We start from the raw sequence: 9,436 nt of genomic DNA, 5'->3' as shown, positions 1-9,436 counted from the left end.
GAACATTAACATTATCTGTAAACGCTACCACTCAGTATTAGATCTCATTCCTAAGATCTCATGTTTACTGCAATTGCCAATAACTGCACTAGGTATGTGAAACTGTCGTCTACTAGCTGGAATTTATTCCCTCTCGGAACATTAATCTGGGAAATATCCATAATCCTTGTACTTCTGCAAATAAACCAACAAGACTAAAGCTGTGATGGGTTTGTTTTAGAACTATTTTATATTACTTTTCTCTGAAATAAATCAATATTAATAACTCTGCTTTATACTATTGTACTGATGAACACATGTTAATGGTTGCATTGACCTTTACTCACACCCCACCAAAATAAGAAAACTTCAAGCAGGCTTTGACTTTGTAGAAATTATGGACAGTTCCTATCTACTGCTCTCCTCTGGAAGGAGAGAGCCCAACTCCATCTTATTCTTTGCAAAATTACATGTCTCTCACATAGTAGTGGAGTATTAGCTGCAATAGCCTATTTGCTTCAGAAATGCAGTGATGTAGAAAGTAACATTATATAGAACTGGAGTTAATGTATTCTGTTACTAGATTTCCACCACTGATCGCACAGGCATTCTCCGTTTATCTTTCACCATACATTCCCATCATCAGTGTAGGCCTATTAAGATTTACATCCCAACCACTGTCTATTTTAAGTAGAATGCTACAATTTGTTTAGTTTTTTTTTGCGGCTGTTTTTGTCAATTGTTCTTTTGTTACTATATCAGAAGTTACACTTTTACTTTGATATATACTACGTCTCAAATTGTAATGACCATATAGACAAAAACCATAGACTGATTACCAAAAATAACTATTTAGGCATTTTTTTTGTGTGGCCACGTTTCTGTCCTCTGCATCACGCGCAAACACACGCGACGCTTGTTCCTATTCCCGGATTGGTCGGTGATGCCGGGAAACATTCTCCTGACATGTCAGCTGGTATAAATACTCGGAGCAGCCTTCTTTTTACGCAGCCCTGTTTTATGAGGGAAAATGTATCGTCTCGGTCAACAGTGTATCCCCCAGATCGCCTTCAATTCCTTTTTATCCGCTGTGCCACGGGAATATTTTCATTTTACGAGACAATATAATAAAAGCTGGTCGTGTATTGGCTGATTAGGATCAAATTATACATTTATCTGCACGAAAATGCCGAGGACCAAGAAAAAGAATGGCCGGGGTAAGTATGCGACCCAGCCGCATTGCTCTGGCCTTGCTTATTTGGATCATCTATGCTGACGGTAGTTGTAGTTCTTTTCGTGCGTCAGTCCCTTGAGGGAAGTTGGACGAGTTTATAGTAAGGACTACAAACGTGAAGAGTTCTGGCCTACGTCAAAACACAAAGCTAACTAGCCGTTGCCACACAAAGCATTAGCTACTTGTCCAAAAATGTTACACTATACGACAAAATGCGTTTGCTTTCTATTTATTCACAAACTTGTTTAATTATCACAAACTAACTTATACTTCACAAGAGCCCTCAATAATTTTCGAACTTAAAACGTTACAAGCTACCGTCAGCTAGCTAGCTAGCTAGCTAACGTTAACGTTACTGTCAACTCCCCACTAGCAAGATGAAGCAGTGGTTGCTAGGTGAGGTTATCTGAAATAAACAGAACGTTACTTCTGTGACCATTTGAACCGGTAGAAGAATACATTAACCGGCTATGAAATTAACATTGTTGTAGGTCTGCAAACCAAAGACATGGCGTTGTTGCTAGCCAGCTTGAACTCTCGTGAGATCGTCTTGTTAAGATTCACTTCATTTAATCTTTACTCGAGTTTGTGGCTAATGTTAACGTTAGTGGTATTAATTCCGATTAACGTTGGCTGACTGTACTCAACCATGTATGTCAGATAACGTTAACCGTTTTGTATATTGGTTAGTAATAGGTTATTATTGTATAGCGACAGAAGGTGGACATTTTGGACTCCAGAAAGCGGGGTGGGAAAGAGGCGGCGCCCGGTTCTCAGAAATCAGCTGTCTTGGGAGCAGAGCAAAGTCCACGTCAACACAGAAATAACCTCGTTAGGTGCACAAAGTGGACTTTCAAAATCAGCTGACAGTGCTGCTCATAGCGTGTATCATGTCTTGACATATTCCTTCTTGATTATGACTACTAAGACGTGTTCTCAGTGATAAGCTTTACTAGCATGTCTCCCAGAGGTGAATTCAGGCCAGAGACGACTGTTGAGTGTGGTTGCAGTTCATAAACAAAGGAAGCAATTTTCCTACATAGTATGTGTTGTAATAATAAGGCTTATACCACGAAAGCATTTTCATTCAAAAAATAATAAAAAATCAACAGACTGAAGATTTTAACACCCTTTTTTGTTAGCTGTGAATTTTCACAACTCTCCCACACTTTAGTGGTCTTGTTATCAGGAGGCCCACATATTCTGCATAGAGTAGACTGGCAACCTTTTAAGTATTGTGTGTTTTTAAGGTGCTTGTTGTTGCTTGTTATTTCTCCCTCTCCAATAACAGTATTCAGAATGGACTGATAATCACTGGATGATTACAAAACTTGTTTCCTCCTTGCCCTCCATTACACATAGTTGCTTGCTCTTGTTTTTGGACTGTACTAAAACTTAATGCGTCTATTCTGAAGAGCAGTTTTGCCTTTGAAATCGCTCACTGTGGCAGATTGTCAGAGCTTTTGTCATGTCACAGAAGTTCAGTTGTGTTGACCCATGTCCCTCAAACCTGAACATAATGTTATTTAAACAGTAAACAGAAGTGTGGATTGCCCTTGACCCTACCAACATGTTTCATACAAGATGGAAAGTACAGCAGGATAATGGGTGCAAAGGACAGATTAGATAACTTGAAATTTGTTACAGTACCTGTGTGCAGCTGGGCTTACATAACTGGCTTAACCAGACCTTCTTTAATGTACCAATGCATTTGATTAGGCTAAATCCCACTTTTTTTGCTGATATGTCTCTTTTTTTTTTTTTTTTTTTTTCAGGGGGGCAGCATGGAAATATGCAGCCTTTCAGTGATGAGGATGCCTCCATTGAGACCCTCAGTCATTGCAGCAGTTTCAGTGACACTGCCAGTGTCGCAGATGAAGGTATGTTTGTGTGTACATCTGGGTATGCAATTATTTGTTTTATTTGTGCTTCAGTCTTCGTTTCAAGTTGATGCTGGCTTTGACGTCATTGTGTGTTTTGCATGGGCTATTGTTTGCAGTTTGTGTGCACTTATCAAAAGGCATGTACTAGATGCCTAGCTTATCACTTGGTTTACATTTTATACGTTTTATATTGGGCAAATGTATGAGTAAATTGATAGTTTTATTTGAAATTAAGGACCTCCTAAAAGTTAGAGAACCTTACCATGAAAAGTGCAGTTCATCCAAAGTAATATGTCCAGCAACTCATTGATACCGTGAAGCATATGAGGCAAGTTTCTACATCTTGTGGTGCCAGGTGGAGAGGCCAGTGAGGACACAGCCCAGGAGGATTTCCAGTACAAGCTGAAGGGGTTCATAGACAGCACGGTTGATAAGAGGTAATTCAAAGTACTCCCTGCTTTTCAGCGTGTACAGACACACGTAATCTGATCTTTGCATGCAGCCGGTAACATGTCTGTGCAGAGTTTCACTTTAACATGAGATGCATGGACACATCGGCTAGGGACGCACAATAGTTTTATTTTTTAATTGTCATTGCAATATCAATTGGCGCAATATGAATATCACGAAAGGTTGCAATATATCACAATAGGCACTCCGATTATTGTTTATTATTTATTTTTTGTGTGTGTGTTCTTTGAAAAGAAATGTTGGTAGAAAATTAGTTTAAAAACTATTTTTTAGTGGTGCCTTTTTTATGTCCAATTCAATGTTAAATTTGTTCAATAAAATTTTTGAAAATATCTTTCAAACATTCAACAAAATTTTTTTTATTTTTATTTTAGTATAATACTGAAAGCAGCAGAACTGAATACACGTTAAAGGTTTTTCTCATATTGTGCAGCCAAAATATTGGCTCACAAAACAGTGTATAGAAACTTTTTTTAATTTGAAATCCATCTAATTGCTTAGTGTTGTTCAATCATTGAACTCATAGGGCACTAATCCAAGCCATTGGCCAAATCAGTGGGTGCTCCTTGCATTGGCTAACTTTGTTTTTTTCCGTGAAAAAATATTTTATACTGAAATTTCACTGTCATATATCACACTTCAGCCAAGTCAATATTAAAGGAGAGAGAGATAATGAATTGTACAATAGCAAAAATGAATGTTTTGTGTACCTGTTTTCTCAGTGCTAAGACCAGACAAGGGGCACTGGATGGGCTTAAGACGGCAATGGCCACACGGATCCTGTGTGAGTTCATCTCCGAGAGAAGGATGACTATCACAGACAGCATTGAACGCTGCCTCAAGAAAGGTACCAGAGAAGATAATAAAAACGTGTTCAACAGTCGCAGCAGATTTAGTTGCCTTTTTTATATCAGCAGCTCTGAAAGTGGTCAACTGTTTAAAACATTTTTTAATAGTTGTGCATGTAGGTTAATTTAAGAAGATCTGTTATTGTATATTATTAATACACTCACAACATTACAAATGTCCCCTGAATTTGAGGAACGCCTTAATGCCCAACCCTCTCACTGTCAGGCAAAGGCGAGGAGCAGCGGGCGGCAGCTTCTCTAGCCTGCCTGCTGTGCATCCAGCTGGGCTCTGGCATCGAGAGCGAGGAGGTGTTCAAGACCCTAAAACCAATCTTCAAAAACATCCTGGCAGATGGATCGGCCAACATACAAGCCAGACAGGCTGTGAGTGCCTAATGTTGTCGTTGGCAGGGCAATATATTTTTATGACATTGGAAGAATGCATTGACAGGTTGAGGAACAGCAGCCACACTTTAACTATGTGATAACTATTTGTTTTGTCAGAAATCTCTTTCTGTGTGTGTGTGGGAGTGAAGTTGACTGAACAAATCTCTGCTTCTCTAATAGGTTGCGACAAGTCTGGGCCTCTGTACTTTAGTGGCAGAAGATGACATTTTGGTAAGTTCTTGAGGACTTTTTGATATCTTTTCTGTGGCTTGACAACACTGGGCTTGAGGGCAAGCTGCCATCATGTTTCCTCTACAACTTGTTAATTTGTCCTTATTGGCTGTGACGTTGCCATCGTCTCAACATTCATGATGTCGTTGTCAACAGCACTGGCAGCTGATCTTGTACATACCTCAAGTAATTAGTTGAGTCATTCACGTTATTTGTAATGACTGATGTATATTCTTCTGAAATGTCTTTGAACCCTTCCAGCAGTTTAATTCTTGAATTGCAAACCCCAGTCCTCATGATCCCTGCGGTTTCTGGTTCTAGGACGTGCATTCTACCATGGAGTGCTTTGAGAATCTGTTCACCCGGTCCTATACACGGATGGATGGTACCTGTCCTTTGATCAATCCCCAGACGAGCCACCTCCACACCAACGCCCTGCTGTCCTGGGCACTGCTGCTCACCATCTGCACTGCCAGCCAGCTTAAAGACATAATGCGCAAGTAAGCAACTGTTGTCCACCTTTTTACTTACTTTTTTAAAGAATTTAATATTTTTATAATTATTTTTTAATGCACTTGTTTTGTTGTGCAGACACCTGCCTAAACTACCAAGATTACTGGAAAGTGAGGATGTCAACATGAGAATTGCTGCGGGGGAGACCATTGCCCTGCTCTTTGAGTTGGCCAGAGACATGGACTCTGTAAGTTCATTTTCATTCCCGTGTGCCGAGTGTTTTGGGACTAAAATAGAGACTAAGTTACTGATGCAAAAGGGACTGTATTGTGTTTATTTTGTTCTAAATTGCATGATAACTCAACAATTTGTCTGTCTAGTCATAAATATGAATGCAGCATTTCTTTGTCCCTTCAGGAGTTTGAGTTTGTTGACTGGGATGAACTGTGTGACAAACTGAACGCTTTGGCCACAGACTGTAACAAGCACAGAGCCAAGACGGACAAGAGGAAGCAGCGGTCAGTGTTCAGAGACGTACTCAAGGCTGTTGAGGTGGGTGTTCAGTATTAGTTGACGGCACTTTGACTTGCTAGGTGTTAATTGACATTTTAGATGCTTCCTTCTCATCCTGTGTCACATAAAGTGACAGGCTGTATGTGGGTTGTGGCTGTCAACTTAAGAATCTGTTTCTGGCAATGGTTAGTTTTTCCTCACCTCCTATATTCTTCCAGGAGGCTGACTTTCAGTCGGAGACAATTCGCTTTGGGACAGAGCGTATGACCATTGACAGCTGGGTCAGAAAGAGGACATATGATGCCTTCAGAGAGTTTGTGGGGTCTGGGATGAACTACCACCTGCAGGTATGTTGGTCAAAATTGACTGTGGACCATGGCGTAAATGTATGATTCCATAACAACTCAAAATTTAAATGCATGCAAATCGACATTTTGATTTAATTGCATTGTAGAATCACGAGGTTGGCTTGGGTGACGTGTAGTCTATATCCACAATATTCCACTTCTGGGATAGCTCCGGTGCTGCCGAAAATTCTGCCGGATGTCCGTTACCCTTCCGCTTTCTTTGTGTTGGCATTTTAAACTCCGGGGGGGGTTTATGAGGACTATGGTTAACTGCGCCTCAGATCTCTAAGGTCTCTCTGCACTGGTTCCATGTGGCCCTAAGCACCGCCAATGACAATTGTGATTAGTTTTAAAGAAATGGCAATAAACCAGAGCACTTTTTTTTTTTTCTCCCATCCTGGAATTCTGTGTCACTAGCCAGACCCTCCTTCACAGCGCTGTGGAGGAAGGTCTGGCAATGCGGGACTAGGTGATGTGTAACAGGAGCTGTTTTCTCCTGCATTGAAATAGCACTTAAAGGCAGTGAAGCTCTGTAGGCCTGCCTGATGTAAGACAGCACTTGCAACTTTAGGATAATGTTACGTATTGTCAAGTCACAAGTAGCTAGTTGGAAAGTAGTCGGCACTCTGGCTGGCAGAAAGTGCTTGTGTACAAGTGCAACATTTCACAAGTGAGACAATGGAACATATTTCAGAACTCCTAACTGTAAACTATCTAAAATGATAGCTGTCGTTTACGTTCTGTCTTATGCTTGTAATGGTTTGTAGAATTGTTTCCTTTTTTAATGTTTTTTTGTTTGTTATTTCTAATCAAGGCAAATGAATTCATCAGAGACGTGTTTGAACTGGGACCACCTATGCTGGTTGATTCGGCAACAATGAAGGCGATGAAAATCTCTCGCTTTGAAAGGGTACGTGCACATGGTGGCGGTTGTAATAATCTCTAGCATCTTGCTTTTTAAATGCTGGATGTTTGACGTGTTTGCCACATAAAATACTACATATAATTGTAGCTTATTTTATATTTGTTTCCAGCATCTCCACAACTCTGCTGCATTCAAGGCTCGGACCAAGGCCAGAAGCAAGTTCAGGGACAAGAGAGTGGACGTGGGAGAATTTTAACTCTTTTTATCTTTTGTTGTTTTTTCACTCTAATACCCTATTCATCAGGCTTCCCTGCTATTTAGGTGAATTGTCACAACTTTGTGTCCCTGTGATCCTCCCTCCCTTAAAATCTATCTTTTGAACATCAAACCCTGACCCTCTGTAGACTTGAAAGGTGGCTTTATCCCAGATGCTCTATAGTGGACAGAACCTCCTTTTTCTAGCCTCCATTCAAGTCTGCAGGAGGTGTGTGATTGATAATCAAACAATAGGTCTGGAGTATAACTTTAATGTATCCACACAGATGGTGGTGTTGTACATATAGTGTATATTTGTCTGCTCATCGTGTTAATATTCATTAGGTGGCCTTTTTTTTTTTTTTTTTTTTTGGACATAAATTATATAATTTTGCCAGCATTTGTGTTGTAGGTCTAGTTTGTTCATAACAATGTCCTGACATGTGACTAATCTTTGTTTGTATTTAAGTTGCACTAAGTTATCCTAGCAGGTTATTTATGTAGAACTTTGGTGAATATTCAGCTGTCTTTTTAGTATTGGGTATGTAATCTAAAGGGCAAGGATGGTGAAATAAACACAAAAGCTGTAAGAAATGATCCCTAATCTTTGCTCATGTTTATTATCCAAGATAAAGTGGCACAATGATGTTGACTGACCAAGATTAGTTGATCTTAAGCTGCTCAAAGCATCATTTCCCATTGGAAAATAAAATTTGCAGTTGGTTTCAGGGGAAGTGGTTTGAAACTTCACTGGAAGAGGAGTTAGAAAGTGAGTTTTAAAACTCACTCTCTCTGCATCTCTTTGAAGCCTGGCAGGTATATGAACATCATTTTAAACGAAGGAGCAGTACTAATCTCATAAGCTACTTCAACATATCAAAGTGAAGGATCTTTCAGCCAAGGTGACGGTGCCAGTGAAACTGAGCAGTACACCCCGCCTGTACTTTCCTAGATGTGAGGCTCTGTGATTGAATGTCTTGGATTATTGATACAAGTTGTTGAAATAATGGAGGTCCAGCATACATTGTGCACAGTATATTTACTCCTCAGGGTCCTTCTTGAAGGCTACTTGTTTTATAAAGCAGTACAAAATAGTCGATAAAAGCGGTGAATGTCTCATGATAAAGGTTAATGTCACAATGCTACAAATAGTCCCATCAATAATGTTTGCTGGTTTCCAAGGAGTTTGGAGTACCCATTCTGCAGCCTCCTACCTCGAAGAAACTGTATCACCTTAAGGAGGAAGCAACAGGGGTTTGATACATTTTTCATGGCCTGTCTGGGCTTTCTCCCAGAGGCTGGTTGTGTTTCATGTGTCAGCCTTTTGAAAACCCCTTTCCCTTCGTATTTAAGTCAATATATCTGATGATGCATCTGTACAAAGACTGGCATTAAGCATGATTTGTGCTTATGCGTTAAATCTACGTGGAGGCACAGACCCTACAACGTAGCCTGACCTGCACCGCTCGAAAAATATTAAATGTCGCTCGGCCGTGGCTGGGTAGAGTAGCATTTCCACCCTACTCATTTCGTGGTTGTCATTCTCCAAAAAACCACATGAAATCAATGTTGTTGTTGTTTTTCTCTCTCTTCCCTGCTACAGATTTCCAGCCGTGGTCAGAAAGCACAGGGGACACTCTTTCTCTGACTATGACTGCTTGAAGCTAATTGCCGTCCCTCTGTCACTCGCTCTACCACACACTCCCCACAAGCACACACATGCCGGCGCTACTATTTTTCATAAGAGATCGACGCACACACCAATGCACAAGTATAAACTTGTGTAGGCCACTTGAGTAGGCCATGGCGACGGCTCTGCTTGGAGCCTCCACACAATTATGAATCACGCTTTAATTAACTGATATTACTCCCTTTCTGCGCATTTAATAGCTTTCAAACACATCCATTGTTATGTAAATGTGTAACATGTCTCTTTATTGCATCACTTCGACATTTTTTATTTTTCTTTC

The 9,436-nt window shown here is 40.3% G+C and overlaps 1 protein-coding gene across 1 annotated transcript; it reads left to right on the top strand.

Annotated features, from left to right (window-relative positions):
* Positions 1 to 934: 934 nt before the first annotated feature.
* On the top strand, positions 935 to 8,070 carry ifrd1 (interferon-related developmental regulator 1). Its single transcript, XM_034863851.1, has 12 exons — positions 935 to 1,196; positions 2,989 to 3,093; positions 3,452 to 3,533; positions 4,290 to 4,414; positions 4,642 to 4,799; positions 4,983 to 5,033; positions 5,355 to 5,533; positions 5,625 to 5,733; positions 5,904 to 6,038; positions 6,218 to 6,346; positions 7,161 to 7,256; positions 7,381 to 8,070. Exons 1-12 carry the CDS (start codon positions 1,166 to 1,168, stop codon positions 7,465 to 7,467), a joined length of 1,287 nt encoding a protein of 428 aa, XP_034719742.1. The 5' UTR covers positions 935 to 1,165; the 3' UTR covers positions 7,468 to 8,070.
* The last annotated feature ends 1,366 nt before the right edge of the window (positions 8,071 to 9,436 follow it).

The sequence above is a fragment of the Etheostoma cragini genome, chromosome 23 (genome assembly GCF_013103735.1).
Source record: "Etheostoma cragini isolate CJK2018 chromosome 23, CSU_Ecrag_1.0, whole genome shotgun sequence".
Taxonomy (NCBI): Eukaryota; Metazoa; Chordata; class Actinopteri; order Perciformes; family Percidae; genus Etheostoma; species Etheostoma cragini.
This window is presented reverse-complemented; position numbering and strand designations above follow the sequence as displayed.

Bases quoted from the DNA above. Each gene is read 5' to 3' on its own strand.
- ifrd1 (XM_034863851.1), top strand. From the start codon at position 1,166: ATGCCGAGGACCAAGAAAAAGAATGGCCGGG. The intron at 3,534-4,289 runs GTAATTCAAAGT...CTGTTTTCTCAG, and splicing joins GACAGCACGGTTGATAAGAG to TGCTAAGACCAGACAAGGGG. The intron at 4,800-4,982 runs GTGAGTGCCTAA...CTTCTCTAATAG, and splicing joins ACATACAAGCCAGACAGGCT to GTTGCGACAAGTCTGGGCCT.